The sequence below is a fragment of the Rhamphochromis longiceps genome, linkage group LG7 (genome assembly GCF_057381845.1).
Source record: "Rhamphochromis longiceps isolate RC_006_pf linkage group LG7, R_longiceps_female_GT1.1, whole genome shotgun sequence".
Classification (NCBI taxonomy): domain Eukaryota; kingdom Metazoa; phylum Chordata; class Actinopteri; order Cichliformes; family Cichlidae; genus Rhamphochromis; species Rhamphochromis longiceps.
This window is the reverse complement of record NC_140563.1, coordinates 56,630,883-56,656,193: the sequence shown is the minus strand read 5'-3', so window position 1 is coordinate 56,656,193 and position 25,311 is coordinate 56,630,883. Positions and strand designations below refer to the sequence as shown.

Here is a 25,311-nt window from a genome sequence, read left to right as displayed (position 1 = left end):
GTGTTGATGACAAAACAATCCAAAACTAGCTCGGTACTTCACCCCGAGAAACAGATTTTTGGATCGCTCCTAGTGCGCTATCACAACAGCCCCTCTGGAAACAACAAGTTCCGTGTAATTACAGCGTAATCTCATTAATCCTAATAATTATGCATTCTTGAGAAAAGGTGAGACACATAACATGTTGTTTATAATTAATAATTGTAGAATTTTAGCAACTTAGACTTGAAACAAAAACAACTGCACAAAGAAATCAGAGATTTAGGCGCTGAACGGAAGTACTGTATTTACGGAAGGACCACACGGGCGATCACGGCAATGGCGGCTACTGAAAAGAATGTGGAACTGAAGCGCAAAGTAGATGTTGATCATGATGGGGATGGGGACGAAGAAGATGCCGAGTGGGTTGGACCCATGCCAAGCGAAGCCACAAAGGCAAAGAAAAGGAAAGGTGGGATTCTGGCTGTTCATTCGGCACACTGGCAGCTTTTTGCGACTGCTCTCTAATCACTGCTAATAAAGCGCCAAACGCCGTCCGTTAACTTCTGTGTGTGTTTGTTTCTCTCAGTACTCGAGTACGAGCGTGTCTATCTGGACAACCTCCCGTCGGCTGCAATGTATGAACGGAGCTATATGCACAGGGACGTCATCACACACTTAGTTTGTACAAAGTAAGTCAGCAGCTACAAGGAAACGTTCCTTTATACGTGAGGAAGCGTTTCCACTTTACAGCACTACTCGCTTACATACAGCTTATTAAACCACCTTAATAAAAGCGATGCAATGTTAAAATGCCTAAACTATCAATTATTAGTATTGCCAGCATACTTCATATTCCAGGATTTTCTTTGTGCTGATCCAGTGTTAGCATTCATGCTTGTGCCAACGTGAAAGTCAACCTAAAATGGTGACGTGTATGATACCATCACCTGGGAAATCTAAACGAAGCACCAGAATTTAGTAATTCTTTCATTTAAGAGTGGGCAGCCGTTTTAATAATTATTATTGATGTATTTTCTATCATTCCAGTGACAAGGCATGCCAATTTCCTGCAGCCTTCTGTTTATAGAGGAACCTTGCAGGCTGTATTACATGTTATTAGTTGGTTGTGTCTGTTCATTGTTTGTTTGAAAAGCCACTGAGTGCTGTATCTGTAATAACAATGAAGTTCCATCAGCTGATATAAGCTGTGTTGTTTGCTGTTGACCTGTAAGCTTGTAAGATGACATTTTATCAGTAATGGCTAACATTTATCTGTTGGGTCTTATCACTTTTAGCCTGAAAGTGTATTATTGTATTATTATCTGTTTCCCTGGCATAAATTGAATGACAACCCCCCCAAAACAAATCAGGCAAACAAAGAAAAACTTTGATGCATCCATATTCGCAATCCTGATTTTTTATTTTCTCTTTACTTCAGATAAAGATTGTCTAACTCCATCAGTAGATGGGATGTGGATGGGAAAAGTGGGCTGAAGCTGAAATAACGCCATAACATTGTGCTGTTTCAGGTCAGACTTCATCCTCACTGCCAGCCAGGATGGCCATGTCAAATTTTGGAAGAAGAAGGAGGACGAGGGGATAGAGTTTGTCAAACACTTTCGAAGTCATCTCGGTATGAACTTAATTTGTGATAACTTCTTTTTAACATTCTTAGTGGCACTGGACTGAGAGGAAGTTATGGAGACCCAGTGCATTGTATCTTATAATATAACATGTCTTTAATGAGTGAAAAGGATGTGTATAAACACTGTTCTTGCTTTTTGCCCAGGTGTGATAGAAAGCATTGCGGTCAGTGCGGAAGGGGCCCTTTTCTGTTCCGTTGGTGATGATCAGGCCATGAAAGTATTTGACGTGGTCAATTTTGACATGATCAATATGCTGAAGTTGGGGTGAGTCTAAATGAAGATTTTCTGGCCAGACACAATAATGTTTTTACTGCTGATAGATTTGGAGTGCAAGTTCTCCTTTAATTTGATTGGTTTCTCTACTGTGATCTGTCTATATGTAGCTTTCATCCAGGCCAGTCTGAGTGGATCTATAATCCTGGAGATGCCATCTGCACAGTAGCCTGCTCAGAAAAGTCCACAGGGAAAATCTTCATCTATGATGGCAGGGGAGGCAACGACCCCCTCCATGTCTTTGACAAAATGCACTCCGCACCGCTTTCCCAAATCCGCCTGAATCCCAAGTTTCGAGTCATTGTGTCTGCTGACAAAGCGGGAATGCTGGAGTACTGGACAGGCCTTCCAAATGAATTCAAGTTCCCCAAACATGTGGATTGGGAATACAAAACGGACACTGACTTGTATGAATTTGCAAAACACAAAACCTATCCCACCAGCCTTGCCTTTTCCCCCGATGGGAAGAAGATGGCCACCATCGCTTCTGATAGGAAAGTCAGGATCTTCCGATTCCTAACAGGAAAACTAATGCGAGTGTTTGATGAATCATTAACGGTAACCTGCCATTCACCTTTCAGCCTGGATCATTGCTAGCGTTATGAATTTTGCACACCAATCACAGCTGCTATATGTGTCTTAGATGTTCACAGAGCTGCAGCAGATGAGACAGCAGCTTCCTGACATGGAGTTTGGGAGGCGGATGGCTGTGGAGAGAGAACTAGAGAAGGTGGATGGTATCCGGCTGGCAAACATCATCTTTGATGAGACTGGCCACTTTGTTCTGTATGGGACCATGCTGGGCATCAAGGTCATCAATGTGGAAACTAACAGGTATGCTCACAAATGAAGGTGGAGACTGAATCACAGTTGTGTTTCGTAATAAAATAATGTTTAAGAGATGTAAACGAGTATTTTAATTGTAGTATACAAACTAATGAAATCAAATGTGATAACGTCACATACAGAGTTATATAGACATATAACTCCCGAGCCCTGTGTTTCTTGTTTTCTAGATGTGTGCGGATCCTTGGGAAGCTGGAGAACATCCGTGTGGTTCAGCTGAGTTTGTTCCAAGGTGTTGCAAAGGCCATGCAAGTGGCACCCACTGTGGAGATGAAAGCTTCTGACAACCCTGCCTTACAGAACGTAGAGCCTGACCCAACCATCTTCTGTAGTGCTTTTAAGAAGAACCGCTTTTACTTGGTGAGACAGAAAGGCATTCATTTCAAAGTGACAGCGCTGCATTTTTTCCTATCTTACTATAAGTTTTTTGTCGTCTCTTTTTGAAGTTTTCGAAGAGAGAACCAGAGGATACCAAGAGCGCCGATTCCGACAGAGACATCTTTAACGAGAAGCCCTCAAAAGAAGAGGTGATGGCCGCCACGCAGGCCGAGGGCCCCAAGAGAGTGTCTGACAGTGCCATCATCCACACCACTATGGGAGACATCCACATCAAGCTTTTCCCTGTGGAGTAAGTCCTCAGTGTGAATGCTTTTGGCTCCTCCTTTCACTTTAGAAGACAGGAACAGAACTTTTCCTCTCTTTGGTTTTAGATGCCCCAAAACTGTGGAGAACTTCTGCGTCCACAGCAGGAATGGATACTACAATGGCCACATATTCCACAGAGTGATCAAGGTACGTTGTCCTTTTTCTTTATGAAGCTTGGCGATCAACTGTGGGATTCTGGCTCTGAGTGTTTTTCTCTTTGTCGTTGACAGGGCTTCATGATTCAGACTGGAGACCCCACAGGAACAGGCATGGGAGGAGAGAGCATCTGGGGAGGGGAGTTTGAAGACGAGTTCCACGCCACGCTGAGACACGACCGCCCATACACACTTAGCATGGCAAACGGAGGCCCGGGCACCAATGGCTCACAGTTTTTTATCACCGTGGTACCCACTGTAAGTAGCCCAACTAAAACCACTTTCAGACGTGTATTTTATCATCGTGTGAATAAGATGTCAATTTACTTTTCTGAAAAAGTACGACAGCTACATGTAAGATGGTGATATTACCGTTTCAAACTTATAATTAGAATTATGGTAAAAAGAAGATTATATAAATTACACCCTTTATTGGCTCTAAGATTTTATTTAACAGGTCATAATAAAAAGAATTTAGGTAATTGGGTAAATTAGCTCAAAACAACCGCAGACGAAGAACAAAATATGACACTGTCTCATATTCGTTTAACAAATCTCAGGACTTATGGTCATAATGTGTCAGGTTTGGTGAAACCAAATGGCATGGCAGCGCAAACCGCTCACATCAGCTCCTAAACATGTAATTGGTGAGGTGATGGTTAGACCTGGGCATCTTTCAGCCATTCACTTGACTGTGAAACTTCTGTGTAAACCAAAGTTATTCTAGAGTCAAATGTGAAGCCATCTGTCTGACAGCTAAAGTGAAAGTGGGTTGTGCAACAGGCAAATGATCCCAAGCACAGTGGCAAACCTACTACAGAATGACTAAAAAGAAAAGAATCAAGGTGTTTCCATGGACCACCCAAAGTCCACACCTCAACCTGCTTGAAATGTTGAAAGGTTGTATTTACCGAAGTGCTCATAACACCTAGATAATGTTTTATTACATCTTGATATGTAAAACCTTAAAAATTCCTGTGCACTTTCCTTTCACCATAACTACAGATGAAGTCATTTTTAATTTATATTAACACACCGTTTGCAATGCAGCAGAAAATGCAGGATTCAGCAAAGTCTGGTGTCGCTCCTGGAACAGCATCAGTGTCAGCAATCTTGTAACGTTACATGTAAATGACCAAGCAGAGTGTTGGGTTTCATTCTGTTTCTGTGTAACATGGCAACAGTAAACACGAATACTGTCAGGCACTCAGAGTGTAACGGAAGCCTACACAGACCTGGTGCATCACATTTACCAAAGTTTTCAAAATCCACAACATCACTACATGAGCCAGACTCACGGTTTAATACGCAAATTATTCTAAATGGGGGGTGAAGTTTGAGATAAAACAAAACTATAGTAATTCTCTTTTTTTAATTTTGAGTTTGTTTGTTTTTTATATAGTTTTCAATTGACTTTTTATGAATTGTTAGTTTGAGTCTTTTTGTTGTTATATGGGGGATTTTTTCTCAGGATAAAGATTCTGTGTTGACTCTATGCAGAGCTTACTACACATAATGGGTAATCAGCATTTATACCCGTCTTGCTTTGCAGTTTTGGTGCCAAAACTCTAGTTAGCAAATCTCTTCCAGTCAATTTAAAAGTATGGGGAGAAAATATTTACCAGACATGAATAGGAGTAAACAATGACATTGTAGGCTGAACCAAACCACATGTAGCTACAGTTGTCAGAAGAGCAGGGCAGGTTATTGAGTAGTTACTGGTGTATGCTTGAGAAGGTTTGCACTTATAACATAGTTTCAGCATTGGTTTAATGCAGAAACAAAAAATCCACCTAAGTCTCGATAAATGTGCACCAAAGCCTCATTTTGCAGGTTGTGTTGACAGATTTGATCTGACTAAGACTTAAATTTGGTTAGTTTGGGGTTAGTTCTATCCATCCGTGCATTTTCTTAGCTGCTTAACAGTTGAAGGCTCTATATGGTATTTAAATGGGAAGGAGGGACTCTGAAATAGAAAGAAGACCTGAGAGTGCAAATGGCAGCAGCTCAGAGAGGTACTGTGGAGTGAGATTGTGAATCTCCTTAAATGCGAGGAGCAAAATCTTGTAATCAAATCTACCAGAAGTCGGTGGAGCTGCTGAAGGACGGCTGTGGAATCCAATGGAAGGAGTTTTGGTGATGATGCAAGCAGTGGTTGAAGTTGTATGGACATTAGAGGAAGACAGAAAAGAGAGTTAGAGTAACCAAGGTGTAAACAAGGATGGCAGTACTGTTAGGTAAGACATACATATTTTTGGACTGTGGGATGAAGCCAGAGTACCCGGAGAGAGTGTGCAAACAGCATACAAGAAGGCTCCACCCAGATGCTGAATCCAAGCCCTCTCGATTTGACGGTGCTAACCTCTGCACCACCCTCATTTAACTTAGTTGTGTTTTTCAAATGTCTTGCTTTTTGCCTTTTATTTAACTAAAATGCTTTTTATTTAGTTAAGGATAATGACCTCGGTCAGCAATGGACAACAAGTGCTTATAAGATCAACATATGTGTGATTTTTTTTTTTTTCTTTTTAAATTCTTTATGTGCTTCTGTTTTTCTGCAGCCCTGGCTTGACAACAAGCACACTGTGTTTGGGAGGTGCACTAAAGGCATGGAGGCAGTCCAGAGGATCTCCAATGCCAAAGTCAACCCGAAGACTGACAAGCCATATGAAGACATCAGCATTATTAACATCACCATAAAGTAATTGTATGCCTTTGTCATGTAATGTACAGCGATTTATTAAAGAAGACCAAATGTTGTTATAAGAGTGTCTCCAGTTTACATGTCGAAGTATCATCGGGCAAGATGCTGAACCCTGAGTTGCCCCGATGCGTGCGTGTGTGTGTGTGAGAGAGTGTGTGTGTGTGTGTGTGTGTGTGAGAGTGTGTGTGTGTGTGTGTGTGTGTGTGTGTGTGAGAGAGAGAGAGAATGATAGAGACAAGTGCTGTGTGACTGTGTGAAGAATATTTGTAGTAAGAAGTGCTTTGAATGTTCATCTTGAGGTGTTTTTTAACCATCAGTCACTTTACCAGTCGAATAAATTTATTATTGAGCATCACATTATGTATAATTTACAAAAGCCATATTCAAGTCCACTGGTAACAAAGGTTTCAATGCACTTTGTGCTTCTACGTTTCCAAAAAACCCCAAAACAAATTGAAATGATGTCGCAAACTATGCGTCAAGGCTTTTCACACGTGCATTTTTCTTTTTGTAGTTGTTTAAATATTTTTATACATAAGTACAAATAGTTAACATTACATAGCAATGAATAAAGATCAAACTCAAATGATGGTTCCTCAATAACAAGACAAGTGTAAGTGTTAGGTTTAACGTTTCACTACTTTCACATTACAGAATTACTGAAGGCTGATTACCGGTGTACCATCTTAAAAGCACTCCAGAAAAACAAAAACATAAAAGAAAACTTGTGCAGGATAGAGGAATATTTTCACGACTTTTTTTTTTCTTTCGCACTGAGCTTAACACTCATAGTCTACTTAAGAAACAGCAGGTGGTTCATTTGCTTTCAAATGGAAACTCTGGAGCGAGGCGGCAGACGAGTGCAGTCGACAAATTCTGCGTGCAGTACGCTCAACAAAACAGAGGCAGAGTCGGTGCATTTAAAAACTCTGATTTTTTTTTTTTTTTAACCCACAACAGCTTGTATCAAAGTAAAGTCTGCTCGTCCCGCTCATCAGTGAGCTCAGTAAACAGTTGCTTAGTAACAGAAAACACTACATTCAAATCAAACCTTACCAGCTGTGGCTTTTAAATATGTTCACACTCTTAAAAACAAAACAAAAAACTTTGCACACAAAGATCCAAAGAAAAAAAATCAGCTGCTATTGCTCACGGTAGATGACCAGGCAAAATCTGAACGTTAGACTGCTTGAAGCCACTGTGTTCATTTAAAGTAGACCTATTATACTTTTCCTTCCTTTCTGCTATTTGTATGTTATTGGTGACATTATAATAAGTTTGGCTCTTTATGATGCCAGCGTGAGAGGATATCCTAATATGGTCATGGCAGGCATACAGTTGTGTAATGTGTAAGGGTGTGAATCAGAAGAAAACAGCTTGTTGCAGACGTGTGGCAGCCAAAGAATCCTGAATTGAAATCTATGGAAGGAAGTGGAATAACTAGAACTTCCATGGGGGAATAAAAAGCTTTTTGAAACCTTACTTTGGAGCAAAGTCCAAGTGGTGGGGCAGACTGTCACCAAAGCCCCAGTATAAGATGACTATGTAGTATTCTGATTTGAGAATCATGCAAAGCTACTCCAAATTTAATCCAAGACTAAAATTATGGAGCTGAAAGTGTGCATAAGAGGTCCCCTTTACACCATAGCAATGTTTCTGTTCCATCTCACTTAACCTGCAAGTGTACTGGAATAAACTGAAAGGGGACTAAACAGGACGATTTGAAGCGCACTAAAAAGCATACATAAATGATACTATCATCACAACATGGACCGGTGTGCATTTAGTTCAGTTCAAGGTCACATATTTGGAGGGTTATGGTGAGTTAACATGTGGGGTAGAAAAAACAGACACAGTTCACTTTGTCAGGGCACAAGGAGCATGTCTAACATTTAACTGGACCTAAGTTCAAAAGCTATAAATGCCAGATAAACAGCTCATCACCTAAACTATGAAGAAAAAATGAAGTGTGTAAGCCACATGAAGGCATAAAGCAGGATGGGAGGACGTAGTCTCAACTCAGGATTTAGGTCCAGTGACTATTTCTCAGAGGTCGGGAGTAGCAGGAAGGGCAGGCTTGAAGACATATTTGTAGTTCCCATATTACGAAGCTAGAGAAGATATATATGTCTTTTGTTTTCTTTGCCGACAATGGTGCTCAGAGATGGAAAGGTGGAGAAGTCGGGTTTAAAGCTGCAGCCTTGTAGTGAAGCTCATGTTAAAAAGTTTTTGGAGAACTGATGAACCAGGCTCAGAGGCTGGGGGTTTGTGTTCAGATTTCAGGGGGTTGGGGGGGAGAGTGAAAAGAGTCCGCATGTGGAGGGAGGCGGCATTTAGGCGACGTCCAGGACGCCGGCAGCTACCAGCTGTCTGGAGAGCCAATCCAGCCCCTCGTGGAGGCCCATCCCGCTGCGGGCGTCACAGCCCTGAATGTGCCAGCTCCTCCCACAGCACAGCTTGTGCAGACTTAGTAGCTCCGTCATCTCCTCCACAGACACAGCGCCGGGAACGTCCTGTAAAGTGGACAGGTGATGCAACCTGGCATCTGAGCTTAATCAAGATTACGTGTCTTTTTTTTTTTCTTTACACTACCTGTTTATTTGCAAAGATGAGCAGCAAGGCATCTCGCAGCTCCTTCTCTGTCAGCAGTTTGGCCAGCTCACTGTGGGCCTCCATGAGTCTGTCCCGGTGGCAGCTGTCAATCACAAACACCACCGCTGCACAAATATGAGAGTTGAAAGAAAGAGATTTACCAATAGTGGTCTGTACGCCTTTCTCATCAAGACTGACAACAACTATGGCTATGGGTACAACGTTTTGTACATGTAGCACTAAAAGGCTGACACCACCCCTCTTCTGTTAAGAGCAGTAGGTGCTTTCTCCCCAGTGCAGTCATAGTAGGCTCAGTTCAGAACAGTTAGATTGCGGCTTCTGTCTACATCTGGTTTACTGTTAAAGCAGACCTATGATGCCTTTCCCTTTCTTCCATCATACAAATGCTGTGAAGGGTGATGCTCGTATAAATGTGACAAAAATAAATTCAAATATTTCCTATGAGCTAAAAGTTCAGACTTCATTAGCATCACCTCCCAGGGTGACATCAGCAGGGGGGAAACCCTCACATACTCCGTGGACCTCCAGCAACGGGAAAGCAGTAGCGATGGGCTGAGGGTCTGTCTCTGCACAGCATTGTGGCCAAATCATTGCGCATCACAATTTCTCCTTGTGCTGTAGCAGCCTCACACAGCAAAAGGTTGCTGCCCAACAGGTTAGCCTGGCAAGCTAGCCTGCAGTGGAGTAGTTTGCATGGAAAAGCCGCACAGTGGATACACTCATGAGTGGATGTCAAGACGGCCCAAACATGCAATAAGCCTGGGCATCCCTGGGCATCCCTCACTTTCTCCAAACAGCACCACTTTACCGCCATACTTATCAATGCTCTTGTCACATCTTGTTTATATTATTATAATTCTCTTCTCTATGGTCTACCTCATAAATCTCTCCATAAACTGCAGTTAATTCAAAATTCAGCTGTTCGTATTGTATCCAGAATTAGATCCACTGAACATATAACAACAGTTCTTAAACAGCTCCATTGGCTTCCAGTTCACCTACAAATCAATTTTAAGATCCTCCTTCTTACTTTCGAAGCCCTTCATAACCTCGCTCTTCCATATTTATCTGATCTTTTCCATACGTATTCACCCTTTTGTCCACTCTGCTCTTTTTCATTTTCTCTTTTGTCTGTTATACCTGCTCACCCGACTACCATGGGACACAGAATCTACCCGTAAGACTTTGGAATACACTTCCACCAGATCTCCGCACTACAAACTCTCTGGGAAACTATTGCTACTTCCCAGGATGAAAGTATTGCTACTAAACACCAGCAACAGGACAGTAATGCAACTGTTTGTATGCTAGTGAACAACTGAAATGTTGGCAACAAAGCGCCTGGTGACAGAGCTGTTCACTTGAATTTGTGGACAGTTTAGCTTAGCACCTAACAGCACAGTTGTCTACAGGCTTCTGTGCTTCTGTGCTTCTATGTTTTTTTAATCACATCTGGCACCAAGTCAGCCTATTATACAGGGACCCCGCCTGACATGGGCATCATTTAGCCAACCTGTAAGAGCTCATTTTCCTGTCTTTACTGTCCTATGTACTAAAAGCCCAAAAAGGTAAAACCTAAAATGAAAAATGGAAAGCAACCAATGTAAAACAAAAACAAATCAAGTAAAAACACAATATCCACAAAGGTTTGAAAAATGGCCACATGCTATGCAGGTGGGTGAGGGGTAAATCTTGTTCCTGAGGGGCAGCTGATCACAATAAAGCCTGCTTAAAGGAAAACAGCTAAAACTTCCTGAGGCCCATCACCGCACCTCATAAAATAAGGATTATTTTAAACTGTGAGTCAAGCACAAAGCTACTTCAGTAGAGTCCAAGACAAAAAATGTGGAGCTCTCTAATATATAAATCAAAGGTTATTTGTAGATTATGTTAAGACCAAGTGAATGTGTCTGGTATTCTTCCTTCTGAACAGAACCCATGCTTGATGTACTTCAGCCAGTGTGCTTGTATTGTCCTCAATTTATTTTAAAGTAAACGACAAGCCTTTCACATGCCTACACTTTAAAGTTAATAAACTCATGATAGCTGGAATATGTTAAATTTTGCAAGATAAATGAGGGTTTGCTTTGCTGTTAGCCAGAACCACGCTGTGTGGCCTCACAGTTTAGTGAGGCTGTAAATCAACCTGTTTCTCATTTAGCCAATGTAACCGATGGGTTTATTTTGGTATATTTTTCTAACTTTGTTTAATTCCCTCCCTGTGCTGAAACCACACACAGATTGAAGGTGCAACAAAGACATCTCTTTAGACCCCGCCAGGAATTTGAAATAAAAAATAAAAAAATCTCTCTTTTACTAGTACCTCTAGACTATTGTGGTCTGTTGTCTGACCAATCACTCTGTGGTGTGCCGTGATTTCCCTTAACCCATCAGTGGCCACTGTCAGCCGTTCTTTTTTTTGGTTTGATATGCATGGATCCCGAAGGATGAAACCGGCTGACTTTGGTGATCCTCTGACTTTTCCGCTCACACCACAAAGAGGTTGACATTTATGGTTCAGTCTGTACCATAAATGTCAACTATCTGATGGATTGCCTTGACATTTCCCGGAGATATTTCAGGTCTGCAGAGGATACAGTGTAACAACATTAATGATTCCATCACTTTACACAGTACTGTGGGTTAGAAGTAGATGGCTGCGAAAAAGATGACAAAAAAAGCCAATCAATTACTCTTTTTTATTTTTTTTAATGCACGGAGTCAAAAAGCTTGTCTGGCAAGCAAAGGTCTATTTACTCATGAACAACAATGATTTTTCCTTCAAACCTGCAATGCTTTAGTGACATGATAGGGATCAAATGTTTCTCAGAAACCTTAAAGTCAACATACACTGATCGAGGGAAACAGTAAAATCACACACTAATACACTGTAAGTCCTACAGCTCTGAACAGTCAGATACAGTCCCAGTGTCTGTGGAATCATGCACTGGGACATTAGCTAGGATCTTTTGGGTGGGGAGATAGGGCCACCATGGATCAGGCTTGTTCCACAGACCTTTGATTGGATAGGGATCTGGGGAGTTTGGATTCTCGGTCAGTGCCTTATGCTCTTTGTTGTATGCCCGGAGCCATACCGGAACAGTTTTTAGACCGTGGCAGGAGGAATTGTTAAAAAATGTTTAAGAAGCTGGCACAAAGCAGCAGTTTATAGGGCTGAAAAATGAAGCAAACTCAGAGCTTCAAAAAACTGAAGTAACTCAAATAGCCACTTTTACGTTGGCCCTAAGAGGTCAAACAAACTGGAACTTACAAAACACAAGCAACGAGAAAAACGCTACAAAAGCTCACAAAACATAATTTCAATAAGACACAATGGAAATAGAAACAAATTGTGCAAAGCTCACACCAAAAATCAATCAATAAAAGAATTAACTTTTTTCTTTAAATCACAAAACTAAACGGAAGTGTTTTTGGGGAGACGATAATGTGATGGAACTGCTGCGAAAGTGACAGCAAACGGCTAATAGCAAACATGTATCGAGAGTATTATGTGAGTTATGTGATTGTAACAAACACTACAATGCAACATTTTCTCCCTCAAATCACTGATGAATCTTCCCCTTCTTTTACATGTGTTTCGTTTCAACCCTACACATGCTTTGGTTTCTGTCACTTCTGCAGCTGTTCAGTCACATTATTGTCGCCGTAAAGATATTTTGTTGTGTTTATTTTCATTTCGGTTGTGTGTTTTTGGACAGTTTTTTTTTTCCATTTGCTGGTGTTTCCTTACATCACAGTGCATTTGACCTCTCACTGGCCTTGAGCCTGCCTATGAAATTGAGTCAATCTGTAGAGAACTCCTATTGGCTACTCCCTTTAGGGGTCGCCACAGGGGATCATCTGCCATGTCACCCTACCCTAGCATCCTCCTCTGTCAGTTTAACCCTGTCATCTTTCACTACATCTATGAGTGTTCTCTGTGAACTTCCTATATACCCCCTGCTGACAGCTCCATCTTCAACATCTTTTGTCAAGTATATCCACTATCTCCAGAGCTTCATTCAAAAAATACTGGTGGTCACCAGTGCTAAACCTTTAGACACCTAGCAGATGGATAAATGGATGTTTGAAAATCATATGCTATTTTCTGAAAGTTGACCACTGACCTTGCTATTAAAGTCAGTGTTACCAAGATTAAAACTCCCAGAGGTTTTCAGCAGATGCAAATACAGTATTGAATGACTTTAAAAATCCTACATCGCCTCACAAACTTGGGTATCCACACCACCTGCAATCAGCTCTCTGCTGGACCTCACTTCTGCCTTAAAACTGGACCCAATGGGCACCGTGACTACATTTGTCTTTTATATACCGTCTGTGAGCGTCAAAGTGAAATACACACAAAGCCAAGATTTCCCAGCTAAACTGTGCATTTAACTAGATGCTCCAAGTTATTCACTTCACCTGTCAGTGGTCCAAGTCACACAAAAGTACTAGTTAAATCCAAGAACATGCTATAAATATCCAAAGCACAGAAAGCACAAAACATACCTTGAGTGTTTAGATAATAGTGTTTCCAGAGGGGTCTGAGCTTGTGCTTCCCACCCACATCCCAGATGGTGAATTTTAGGTTCTTATATTCAACCGTCTCCACATTGAAACCTTGGACAAAGATCAAAAGCAAGCTTTATATAGGATAATATATATATATAAAAAAAGAAAGACTTGTATTATCCTGACTCTAAAGTGACTCTGTGAACCATTAAACTGCAAGTGCATTTACCAATGGTTGGGATGGGCTGCATGAACTCGTCTTGTTTCAGCTTGAATAGGATGGTGGTTTTTCCAGCGCCATCGAGCCCCAGAGTCACTACGCGGATCTCCATCTTTGGACCAATGTGGACCCTGTTGTCCTGAAAAGACATTTTCAGTGTCATTACTACATTTATAGGAAAACCCAAGGCCTTTCCATTTTTTGCGACACATTTGGTTTACAGAAGCAAATTTCTATGAGCAGCGACAGCGTGTACCTTAGTGAAGGTGACTGGGATGCCGGCATCCAGCTGAATGTGATCTGCCAGCTCAGTGAACTGGTGTTGCTGCTTCTGAAGCGTCTCCAGCAAACAGTTGATCTCCTGCTTTGCCAGAACAACTCTGCAGTCGTCCTAAAAGACAAAAGAAGCAACGCACATCACACCTTTAACGGCATTACGCAAGCATTTCCCCAAAATCACCACAGCTTTGATCTTAATTGGGGTGAGGAAAAGAAAGAAACAAGTTCCTAAACTCACCAGTACTCCTCACATCTCCTACCTGCTGAAGTGTTTTCTCACAGTGCAGGCAGGCGGTGGACACCTGAGACAGCAGGATGGTCATATCCTCCTGCTGCTGCCTCAGCCAGATGAGCCTCTCCCTTACATGGGCGTCCACCACGCTCAGCGCCATCTCCTCCTGCCGACACAGGGTCTCGTGCAGATCTGCAAAGTAAGCTCGGACGCAGGAGCGGGCGCTCTCTGCTGTGCCGGGGACCTGAAGCACACATGGGAAAGATCTAAGAGCCAAAACAGAAGCATGATCATTCGTGTTTTATTAAGAAGCCCTTTGTCTTACATGTTCAGTGTGTGCCATGCCTACTCCATCCTCAACTATCTGCTCGCCACCTTCTATCTGCTGCACGATGCCCACCAACTTCCTCGAGTACTCGGACACCTCCTCTGTGAAGGTTCGGATACAGTGGGCCATGTCCAGAATGGATGCACGAATCTGATTGGCTTCAGTCTCAAGAACAGCATGCTGTTAGGGAAAATAGGGCAATATAACATATATATATAACCATATCTTTTTCAGTGACTATATCTAATATGGGAACAAGTTTTCCAGCTACCTTATGGCCCTGGTGCTTGCCGTACTCCTTACATACACAGCACATGAGGGGCCCGGACTGACAAGCTTCCTCCAGGCAGACAAACTCGATGGCATGGACCTGATGCTGAGGGCACAAGGTCTTCTCGTGGGGCTTATCAGCCAGTGGCACCCGCCGGTGTTTGGCCAGTGTGCGAGTGGAGTGGGTGAGCTGAGAGCACTCGCCACACAGGTGGGTGGCACACACGGTACAGTACATGGAGGCTGTGTGGCTCTCATCCTCGTCGCAGCGAATTATACACTAGTTTATAAAAAGATGGATTGAGGATAAAGCATGCAGAAGGTGTGAAGGTGACACATCTCTTATCAGTAAAATCATAGCTGCCTTACTTCTCCCATGCCTTTCAAGGCGTCCTCTGCCATTCCTGACTGGTTAGTCGCTCCATTCTGGAGTCTCTCCAAGAGTTCAAGCAGAGCAAAGTTTTTCTTTAGACCCCAAACTCCAGAGTCCCCTAAGCAAATGTGAAGAAAGCAAACTCACTTTGAAAGGCAAATAATGCAAGTACTGTAGAGCTCCATGCCCTCAAAAACACCCTTAGCCTCAACTGGATGATGGATTTCTGCAGCAAGAATAATGTTTTCTGTAATAAAGACAACTTCAATTTTTCACAACTTCTGGGTAAAAGTCTCTTTTTTAATGGGGCTTGCATGAAGTCAAATAAAGAGAAATGTGAAGATCAAGGATGTTGTTCTAAGGTTCTTAGTTGGTTTTGAAAGCTCTTTTATGCTCTTGTTTTTAGAAGAACGATCAGTCTCAGGATTCAGCCACTGAATTTCACTTACAACGATTTATGTAGCAGGTATTACACATATAGTGTCCGCTATATACACGATGCTGGAAAGCGTGATGACATCACTCACCCAGCTCAGTGACCTGCCTGTCAAAGGGGCAGCGGACCGCTCTGCCATGGAGGGGCAACCGGGTTAGACAGTCATGGCACACTGTGTGGCCGCAGAGCAGAAGACGAGGGACCTTGTCCCCCTGGAGAGAGAAGACATCCTCACAAACACCACATTCCAGCACCTGCAAATAAACCAATACCAGTATTAAAGCACCCGATCACAGGAGGGTACAGATGCTTCTGGGTTACTGCAGAGAGATGCTCTATAAGGTCTCAGACAGAACAATAACTAGTCGGATGCAGTCATCTTGACCTGTAGCGTTACAGCTGGATAACACTTCTGATTTCTACTTTCAGTGATCTTTAAGTGAATACATTGAAAGCAGTACGAAAAGCATCTTCTGACACGATCACACTCTGAGCTGGGCTCCCTCACAGAGGAGCTGCAGCAGTGAACAACAGCTAGCACTGACGCCAACTACCGACGGAAGACCAGCCAGCTCATCTGCTAGCATGATGCGGGCACAAATACCAGCCATGTCAACGTGCACCAGTCTAAGTTTATAATGCAGCGCTAAAAAAAAAAGATCGTCTTGTGAAACAGTGTTTACACATGACTCTGGTCCGATCTATAAAATAAAGCTCTGACATCCTCCTGCCAACGAAGCAGCGTTCGCCCAAAATCAAAAGCGTCAGAGGCAAGCCTGATGTCGGTCATTCGCTCAACATAACAAAATAGCCAAACACCACCGATCGACATGTAGTTGGATCTAAGATTGCAGTGACAACATTACAACCTTAACCGTGCTCCCATTAGCTCCTCTCCCGTGTCGGATACAGGGCTCCATCGTCGCTACGGCGCCCTGCTTGTTTATTCCTGCTGCAGCAGCGGCCATTCTTGGACGACGGCGCAGAGACCCGAGCAGGTTTGAGAGGACAATCCCCAGAAGCACTTCCGGTTTTGTTCTTTTTCGCTCTTTCAGCATCTCTACTAGCATAGGCTACCGTGCCTATATATTTACAGTCATTTATGTTCAATTTACGAAAAAATACCCTGCCCCCAAAAACAACCAGGGGCATTTGAAAATAGCTGAGTAGCGGCAAGATTTTCTCCTGGAAAGAGTTTTTAAAATTAATATGGGGTTTTAAAGCACGGATTTAAAATCTTAAATGAAGACGTGACGGACAACTGAATAATGTAACTTTTTAAAACATACTTTTTTATTTTATTTCATTTTTGAGAGGATTACGTATGAAACGCATGACAATGACGTATTTTTGGCGCGTCACGCTTGGCTCAAACAGAAGCGACTAAACGTTGAGCATTTCGCTCGTAATGGTAGGTATAATTTTAATTTTAAGGAACCAGGCGTTTGCTGTGTTAATCATTTAAGTCTCATTGTGGTTATATTTTTGATAAATTTTGATATTTTTGATTCGGAGAGGAAGTTCACTTACGCCGTGTTTCTCATTGTTTACGCTGTATTGTCTTTTAGTCATTGCACCTTATTTTACTTTCTTATTTAATCTAACCCCTCAGTTCATTAGTGATGTCTCAACAAGCACAACAAACGATTCCTTCCGCCCCTGACTCCCCTGCGCTGGTTGTCACATCTAACGTGCAGAAATATGCAATAAAGAAGAAGAAAGTCCTCAGCGCCGAAGAAATTGAGCTGTTCGAACTTACTCAGGCTGCAGGAATTACTGTGGATCAGGAGGTTTTTAAGTATGTCTAATAATAGCCTTATCTGTGGGTTACATGGAAGACCATGGTTTTATGTCCTCACCCCCTTCCTCCTCCTCACAGAATCATAGTGGACTTGCTGAAGATGAATGTGGCTCCTCAAGCAGTCTTCCAGACCTTGAAGGCAATGTGTGCAGGACAGAGGGTAGCTGAAAGCTGTGGTGGAGACCTTTCAGCTGGCGCCCACACCACAAGCATGACCACAGCGCACACAGAAGCCAGAGGTTAGTATCTGAAGAATGGGATGTAATGCAACTGAAAGTATATGTATATTTGTCATTTAAATGTTGACTATCTTTCAGCTCACATAGTCTACCTTCTTTTAACTAAGAAACATTGCAGAAATCAGGCTGGGAAGTTTTAGTCTCCCCATTTATACTGCTTTATTGTAGTCCGTTCCTGTTTTCCCCCTCTGTTGGGTCCTCCTAACCCACCATTGGTCAGTCCAGGATGCAGCAGCCACAAACACTAGTTAAGATTCAGATGTCACCCCCCAGGTCACAATTGACTTAGGAAAAGAGGGCTGTCATTTGTCACCTACAGTTTAACCCTCTGAAAGTCAGAAAAGTTCAGGATGTGTTTTGCTCTTTTTAATCATTGTGGGTTCACATTTTTGGCAATATAAGATAAGATAAGATAGAACTTTATTAATCCCTCGGGTGGGTTCCTCTGGGAAATTCGGTTTCCAAAAGCACAGCACCGACAGAAGTTACAGTTACAGAATATTATATATATATATATATATACACACACACACACACATATATAAATACAGAGACATATATAAATAAAATATATGAAGGGGATAAATAGAATAAATAGGAATAAAAATAAAAATACAAGTGAATTGCACATTTCAAGTATTGAGGTCTATTGCACCATTGACTATTAACAAAAGTATTGCACAGTGAGGTGAAGAGGCACTACAGCTTAGTTGTTCCCCCCTCCTTTGTCCTCCTGTTTCCCCTCCCTCTCCCCTCCAGAGAGGAGTTAAACAGTCTGATGGCGTGTGGGACAAAGGAGTTTTTAAGTCTGTTAGTTCTTGTCTTTGGGAGAAGCAACCTGTCACTGAACAGACTCCTCTGGTTGTTTATGGCCGTGTGCAGAGGATGCCCAGCATTGTTCATAATGTCCAGCAGTTTTTTTTTAGTGTCCTTTTCTCTGCCACTGTCACCAGAGTGTCCAGCTTCATGCCGACCACAGAGCCAGCCTTCCTGATCAGTTTCTCCAGCCTGGATGAGTCCTTCTTTGCTGTGCTGCTCCCCCAGCACACCACAGCATAGAAAAGTACTCCAGCAACCACTGACTGGTAAAACATCCTCAGGAGCTTCCTGCAGATGTTAAAAGACCGCAGCCTCCTGAGGAAGTACAGTCGGCTTTGGGCTTTTTTATACAGATGCTCTGTGTTGCATGACCAGTCCAGTTTATTGTCCACCCACAGCCCGAGGTACTTGTACTTGTTGACCACCTCCACCTCCTCCCCCTCTATCTGAACCGGCAGTGGACCTTCTCTGGACCTCCCGAAGTCCACAACCAGTTCCTTAGTCTTTGAGGTGTTGAGTTATATATAAAACTCTGCACCTTTAATGAAAGCCAAGGCTAGAAGGAGAAAGAACTCATCACTGTTTTTTGTAAAGTGTAGCATAGTTATGCCACAAATCATTATTATATTAGCATAAATTATGTATGTCGTTTTTTTTTGTTTTTTTTAATCGATATATAAACTATTGTTGTATAAACTATCAAAATTCCCAAATCTCAGTCTAATCGAACATCTGTGAGATATGCTGGACAAAGAAGTCTGATCCATGGAGTCCCCACCTCACAGCTTAAAGGACTTAAAGGGTCTGTTGCTAACCTCTTGGTCCCAGATACCAATGCACACCTCTAGGGCGTCTAGTGGAGTCCATGTGGACCAACACAATATTAGGCAGTTGGTGATAATGTTATGCTTGATTGGTGTATGATCTGGTGGGAATGGACAACATCAAAGGTCCAAGAATAGAACATTAGGGAAGAGGACTGGTCAGAGGGGATCCTAAGACCAACCTACTTTCCAATGCAAACAAGCCCAGTTGTTGGTAACAGTAATTTCTGATAACAACAAGCGTGTGTGTGGCTACAGATATGATTTTTGATGCAAAGACTCAGAATGTTAAAGTTGTTTTTTTTTTCTAACAATTTATGTTATATCCTTTCTTTGCTCCTCTCTTTGCTTTTTAAGTGTGTGAAATAATCACATTCCTCCATTTAAGTTCTGTACGTGCTGTAGCAGAGGTTCTGTGCTGCACTCTTCCCTTACCCCACCTCACTAACTAAATCCAATCTTCACTTCACCCCACACAGCACAGTTTTCCACATAAAAGGAGGGCATCTGAAGACAGGCATAGTCATGCAAACTCATCTACAAATTGCTCATCCTCACTGTGTTGCAGGCTTTTCTGATTTCCTCTCTATCCCGGTCAGTTCTTTCCTTTCTGTCTTTTTTTCTGTGTGTCTTGTTTCCTGAAGAAGAGGACTCTTTGGCCTCTGGAAAGAGCCCTAAACTTGCCGCAGCTCCCCCCACAGCAGCAGGCCCCAGAGCCACAAGGGTCAACACTAAGATTGTGGTCTACGGCCCCCAAGACACTAGTTCTCCTCACTCTCAAGGTCCCTTTTGCTGCACTCTGTCCATCACCTCCATCTGCCAACTTGCTTGCCTTACTCATTAACAAAAGTTGTATTTATGTGCCATTTGATATGGAGCAGGATTTTGGAAAACAAACTGCATGCTGTGCTTTCGTTATATGTGCATGCATGCAATTGTGTGTGGATCGCAAAAATTGAATTTGCCCTTGGATGTTTTCATACTCAAGGAGATTTATTCACCGTGCAGTGGATTTTTTTCCCTTTGTTTTTAAGTGGCTAGAAAGTTATAAAAGAAACTCTGAAGTACTCTTTTTATTGACTCTTTTACACAAGAGTAGCTTGAATTTACAAGTTAAAAAAAAAAAGTCTTTTATGTTGCTGTGTGATGGTTAACCTGTGACGGAACAAGAAAAGAGGATCTTGACTTGGTTCATACAATATGCACTTACTGAGTTCTATTTTCAGGATTTCACTTACTGAAGAAGTGTTCTTCAGTATAAATGGTCAGAAACTTAAACTTGACAAATAAAGCGGAGAAAAGTGTGCGAGCACCAAGCTTTTTATGACTTTTTAAATAACAGATTAAACATTTGACTTGCTAAGAACCTTAACCCTAAGCAACCCCAATGGCTTGATTTTGTATTTCTAAATGGTTAAATCAGTTTAGTGATATATATATATATATATATATATATATGCGCACACACACAGAACTTTAACTTGAAGAAGCAATTTCAAAATAAAAAAAGAATGCTAAAATCTGTGATTATAGTACAAATGGAGAGTATAAACGCTATAGAAATACTTTTTTGTAAAACAATGAACCATATCACTATCAGCTGGAACAATATATATATATTTTTTTCCTGTATTATTATTTTTGCTAAGGCTTATGGGATATTGTGGACTTAAGTGTGGACACTTAAGTTTGTGAATGCAATAACTTGAGAACGAAGCGACATAGCACCTTCAAATTGATACCATAGGTGATTCTACTAAAACTCTCGGGTGAGTTTTAATCTCACTAACCTTGACCTAAAGGTTTTTCAAGAATATAATGATGTAGGGTTTTGAAATTGATTCTGTAGGCATGTCTTCTAGGAATCTGAGGGGTAGTACTGGTAATTTCCAGTATTTTTAAAGTGGTCTTAAGAAATATTGCTCCAGGCTTTCTAAAGGTCCTTCAGAGTTTTTCTTTGACTGCTTTTTCACTCCTTTTCAGTCCAGTCCTTGTAGTTGATCATCTTTAAAGGTGTGATTTATTTATTTTTCTTTCCTGTTGAGCCAGTTGAAACTGACCTGTAAAATATTCAAGAAAACAATTCTTTGTCTGGATCTTTAAAAAATGCCAAAGTTAACATTGGAGAAGTGAAGGACAAACCAAGAAGTTGGCGGGTCAGAAAACTGTCTGCGGTACATGGACAGTATCTGACAGTCATATGTTTAAGACATAGGGAAAAAGTTCCAGAAACAACTGACACAGGACCTGAGAGGTGGATCTGGCCCTTCAGCTGATCCATCTACTCTTTGCTGAAGCCTCATTTGAAATATGCTCAGTGGAACGTGTGGCCATCAAGAAGCCATTCTTAAGGAAGGGAAACAGAGAGAAAATGCAGAAGTATGCCATATTTCAAAAGACCTAGACTGAAAATCAGCGGCATCAGGTCTTATAGAGTGATGAATCAAATGTGAAACTTTAAATAAACGTGTCAAAATATTCTCTTGAATTGAGAACATAGAAAGTACCGTCAGTTTTTGATCCACCATACAGTCCCATCTGGAAAGCTAAAAGAAAGAAAGAAATCTTTTTCCCACATGGCAGTGAGCCCAGACATACTGCCAATGCACACAATCATACCTGGATAGAAAAACACAAACTAGAACACAAATCGGTCATGGATTGGCCTTCCTAAAACTCTGACCTCACCATTATTGAAGTGGTATTGAATCATCTCGACAGAGAAGAAAACAAATGTTCTTCAGAAGCCTAGAGAAATGTTCTTGAAGGCTACTTAAATAAACAGCTAAAGAGAGTTCGGGTTGTCTATTCTTCAGTTGTGCTGAAGAATAATAAAATAAAAAAAAATAAAAAAAATATTTTCTTCCTTCACCAGTAAAATAGTCAGGTCTCTTGACACATGCTATATTTGCAGTTCATAATTTCTGAGGGCACTTTCTCGCCACTTCATAGTTAGTGTCAAGTATATAAGAAAACTAGCTGTTTTATCAGCTGCACTTTCTCATTCCCCGTCATTATTATTTCCATTTTTATTTTTCTAAAATGCCATATTGCATGGTATATGCGAAGCAGTCCTATAACAGTTACCTAAACATTTATTTCCTCCTTTCCCTGAGTGCATTTTCTTTTTTGCTTCGTTTCAGGAGTGCGCAGTAAAGCCGGTACCAGCCACAGTGAGAAGAGCAGGGAGGCTTCCAGCCAGAGAGTGCAGCGGCAGCCCAGTGCCACTAGAGGGCAGAAAACCAAGAGCTCCGGCAGCAGTAGTTCTTCCTCACAGATAAACTCGACCTAAAACTCTGGCAGTTGGAGGCCATTTGTAAATATGTAGGTTACTTTACGTTTAACTTGTGTGTACGTTTCTCTGTTTTACATCTTAAAGGACTGGTTTACCTAGATTACAAATAAATATAGGTGTTCTGGTATCATTTTCCTCCTCCTTTTAAAAGATGAATGTGTGGTGTAAATAATCAGTGTTAATCTTTTTATGTGGTTCAGACACCGACAATTAACTGTAAGATATGTTATGAGGGAGTGTATTGAAAAATTAAAGCTGCCTACATCGCTTAATCAAGTGTCATTGATGTAAAAAAAAAAGAAGTAAAAAATAAATAAATAAAAAATTGCCTAATCCAGTTCTTTAAGATTCTAACTATTTCAAAATGGGTGTGCGGTGTGTCTCCTTATTACTCTGTCAGATTTTGGTGGGTAAAGCTTTTTGCCCAGTTGCTATCAAACGAGTGAGACACAAAAGAAGACAAAAATAAATGTTTTAATTTGAATATTTTCTACTGAGAAATGTCTATTCATCGTGAACGTTTTTGTTTTTTATATCACATCTTTAAAAAAATCTAACAATTTACTTATCAGATTTGTCTCTTTTACTCTGCGGCAACATACACCAATTCCACATTTTTATAGCATGCAAAGAATATGTACTGGAATAGTTGCTTGTATTTGATGTAATTTAAAAAAAAAAAAAAGATACCTGATTCAAATTCAGCCGATTTCATTCTCAGAGACATGTTGAAGGTGTTTAAAGTGAGTGCAGAGGTATGCCTCTCAGCAGCAGCAGTATGTGGTGCACAGCAACATTGCATCTTCACGATTTTCCCAGTGTTTGATTTTCAGTTGCTTTGTGACATTGTCAGTGTCTTTCACTGACCTGTTGTACTGAAGACAGTACGGCACCCAAAGGTAAAGAGTGGCTCTTTTTCTCTTCGCTGGTCAGTAAAAATGGCTTTCCATCTCAGACAAATGGTTCTTTGTCTGAACCCGAGAGAGAAATGCAGCAAAGAATTTGAGACATGCAAAAGAGATGAAATGCAGATTTGTGTCACTTTGAAGATTTCTCACTGCTTTTGGATCTTTCGGTGTTTTGATGATGAGCATGGAGTGCTGTAAAGTTAATATGCGCTTTTAAAAGTTTGGACTTTTATTTTGGCTCTGTACTGGTGACTGGGTTTTCATCTGTCACACGGGGGCAGTAGAAGCACACTGCAGTTAACACAGTGAGCCTAAATCTTCACGTAGTTTTTAGCCTTTTTCATAAATTTGCCTCAGTATCATGAAAGAGTCAGGAATGCATGCATTGTGCAGTTTTTTTTCTTTCCCATCTGTATTTGAAACAAACCCAGACTCATTCAGAAACAGAATGACACCTCAAAAAGGTAAAAGGTGCAGAGAGAGAGAGTGTTTGTGTGTGTTTGAGAGAGGCAGGCTGCAGGGCTTTGTCTTTTATGTGGCCGTTTGTCCTGTTTATGTGCTCCTGCCTCTCCTCTCCTCTGCACTCTGCATTGATGGCAGCGTGCCTGTAATTGATGGCACCATATTGCTGTGGTGTAGCAGGTTTAATGGGGCTTGACAGAGCAAGGGAAAGCAGCATGCAGCCAGGGAGGGAACTTAACCCTTTCACACGCACTCCACCCTCCATCGGAGACCCTCCCCGTTCTCCCCTGCCACCCTCGCCTGTTCTCTAGTTTTTGCGCCCTCCCCCCTGCACATCAGCGTGTGCAAACACAAACGAGAATACAAATAGGCCCTCGGTGATTAGCTTGTTTACGATTCCTACTGTTATCAGTGGTCATGGTAATGGCAGTTTGGTTCATGATCAAGGAAGCTCAGACACCCCTCTGACTCCACTTCTGAAAATAAATACTCGCCAGCTGTTGGGGCTCCTTACTGTTTTGCTTGGAGGAGCCTAAATGTGTTTGACAAAGGTAAACAGCTGGGAATTTATTTCTTCAAACTTGCTGCCAGCCTGCAGTGCCTCGATGTCACCTACAGGGGCCAGTGTGGATCCAAGATACGAGGAGTGGCCTTCCAACTGACTTGGATTTCCATTGGCATCCGCTCCAGTATTTTGGATGTGTTTATTTTGTTATGAGGGAATTTCGTAGCCTGTACAGAGCCTTTCATTAAATAGGGAGCGTTATTCGTCACTCAGGCACGCTGAAAAACATTCAGGCCTGCAAACACGTGCACGCGCCTGCACACACTATATGCTCCATTAATCAATAGAGAGGATGAAATGATGCTATTGTGTGCGAGGCAAGGCGAATGGCATGTTGAAGAATGAGCTAGTCAAAGCTGTTGGCAAATCATTAATGTAAGGTGCTGGTCTAAACCAAGTTCTCACATTCTCTGTGCAAGCTGTTCCCAGGTGACAAAAAACTGGGGAGAGACGCTATTTTAAGAGTCGATATCACACCTCTTGTCTCTCCCTCTCTCTCTCTCTCTTTCTCCCTCTCTTTTTTAACCAAGTCACTTATATTCCCTACTGAATCGCTTTCTCTCTGAAAGGATTTGGGTGTGGTACGCAGGAATATCCTGTTTCTCTCTTCTTTCCTTCTTTCCCCTTTTTTCTCTCAGGTATTATCACTTTCCGTGAACTCTTGGTCCACATTTCTCTGGAAATTTATAGGCCACTTTCCCCTCACTTGTTGTCTATACATCCACTCCCTCCCTCTAACCCCTTTGCTCTCCATCATCCCACTCCCCGCCATCCTCCCTCCTTGCCAGGCCGGCTGCAGATTGGCTATTTCCTGCACGCGCCCAGTAGAGCCCTTATCAGAGGTAGAGTGCTGATTGTTGGTCTGTCTCTCAGGCTGACTG

At 41.8% G+C, this 25,311-nt stretch overlaps 3 protein-coding genes across 3 annotated transcripts; 2 read left to right on the top strand and 1 right to left on the bottom strand.

Moving 5' to 3' along the window:
- The first annotated feature begins 146 nt into the window (after nt 1-146).
- ppwd1 (peptidylprolyl isomerase domain and WD repeat containing 1) lies at nt 147-6,313 on the top strand. Its single transcript, XM_085414466.1, has 11 exons — nt 147-451; nt 569-671; nt 1,512-1,615; nt 1,772-1,892; nt 2,012-2,459; nt 2,545-2,735; nt 2,918-3,107; nt 3,194-3,375; nt 3,458-3,539; nt 3,623-3,805; nt 6,109-6,313. The coding sequence occupies exons 1-11, from the start codon at nt 319-321 to the stop codon at nt 6,250-6,252; spliced, it is 1,881 nt and encodes a 626-aa protein (XP_085270592.1). The 5' UTR covers nt 147-318; the 3' UTR covers nt 6,253-6,313.
- A 1,043-nt stretch (nt 6,314-7,356) lies between these two features.
- Nucleotides 7,357-16,741, bottom strand: trim23 (tripartite motif containing 23). The gene is made up of 11 exons (XM_085414467.1): nt 16,387-16,741; nt 15,609-15,771; nt 15,078-15,199; nt 14,710-14,988; nt 14,436-14,618; nt 14,139-14,354; nt 13,856-13,990; nt 13,609-13,738; nt 13,377-13,487; nt 8,844-8,968; nt 7,357-8,764 (listed from the first exon to the last, which is right to left on the bottom strand). The coding sequence occupies exons 1-11, from the start codon at nt 16,585-16,587 to the stop codon at nt 8,585-8,587; spliced, it is 1,845 nt and encodes a 614-aa protein (XP_085270593.1). The 5' UTR covers nt 16,588-16,741; the 3' UTR covers nt 7,357-8,584.
- Nucleotides 16,742-16,775: 34 nt separating this feature from the next.
- mzt2b (mitotic spindle organizing protein 2B) lies at nt 16,776-22,822 on the top strand. Its single transcript, XM_085414469.1, has 5 exons — nt 16,776-16,928; nt 17,130-17,315; nt 17,397-17,557; nt 19,845-19,982; nt 22,344-22,822. Exons 2-5 carry the CDS (start codon nt 17,140-17,142, stop codon nt 22,490-22,492), a joined length of 624 nt encoding a protein of 207 aa, XP_085270595.1. The 5' UTR covers nt 16,776-16,928; nt 17,130-17,139; the 3' UTR covers nt 22,493-22,822.
- Nucleotides 22,823-25,311: the final 2,489 nt, after the last annotated feature.

Coding starts and splice junctions, on each gene's coding strand:
- ppwd1 (XM_085414466.1), top strand. CDS start 319: ATGGCGGCTACTGAAAAGAATGTGGAACTGAAGCGCAAAGTAGATGTT. Junction 1,893..2,011: donor ATCAATATGCTGAAGTTGGG/GTGAGTCTAAAT, acceptor GTCTATATGTAG/CTTTCATCCAGGCCAGTCTG. Junction 3,376..3,457: donor ATCAAGCTTTTCCCTGTGGA/GTAAGTCCTCAG, acceptor CTTTGGTTTTAG/ATGCCCCAAAACTGTGGAGA.
- mzt2b (XM_085414469.1), top strand. CDS start 17,140: ATGTCTCAACAAGCACAACAAACGATTCCTTCCGCCCCTGACTCCCCT. Junction 17,316..17,396: donor GTGGATCAGGAGGTTTTTAA/GTATGTCTAATA, acceptor TCCTCCTCACAG/AATCATAGTGGACTTGCTGA. Junction 19,983..22,343: donor TAGTTCTCCTCACTCTCAAG/GTCCCTTTTGCT, acceptor GCTTCGTTTCAG/GAGTGCGCAGTAAAGCCGGT.
- trim23 (XM_085414467.1), bottom strand. CDS start 16,587: ATGCTAGTAGAGATGCTGAAAGAGCGAAAAAGAACAAAACCGGAAGTG. Junction 14,355..14,435: donor GCATGGCACACACTGAACAT/GTAAGACAAAGG, acceptor TGTGTGCTTCAG/GTCCCCGGCACAGCAGAGAG. Junction 8,765..8,843: donor TCATCTTTGCAAATAAACAG/GTAGTGTAAAGA, acceptor TCCACTTTACAG/GACGTTCCCGGCGCTGTGTC.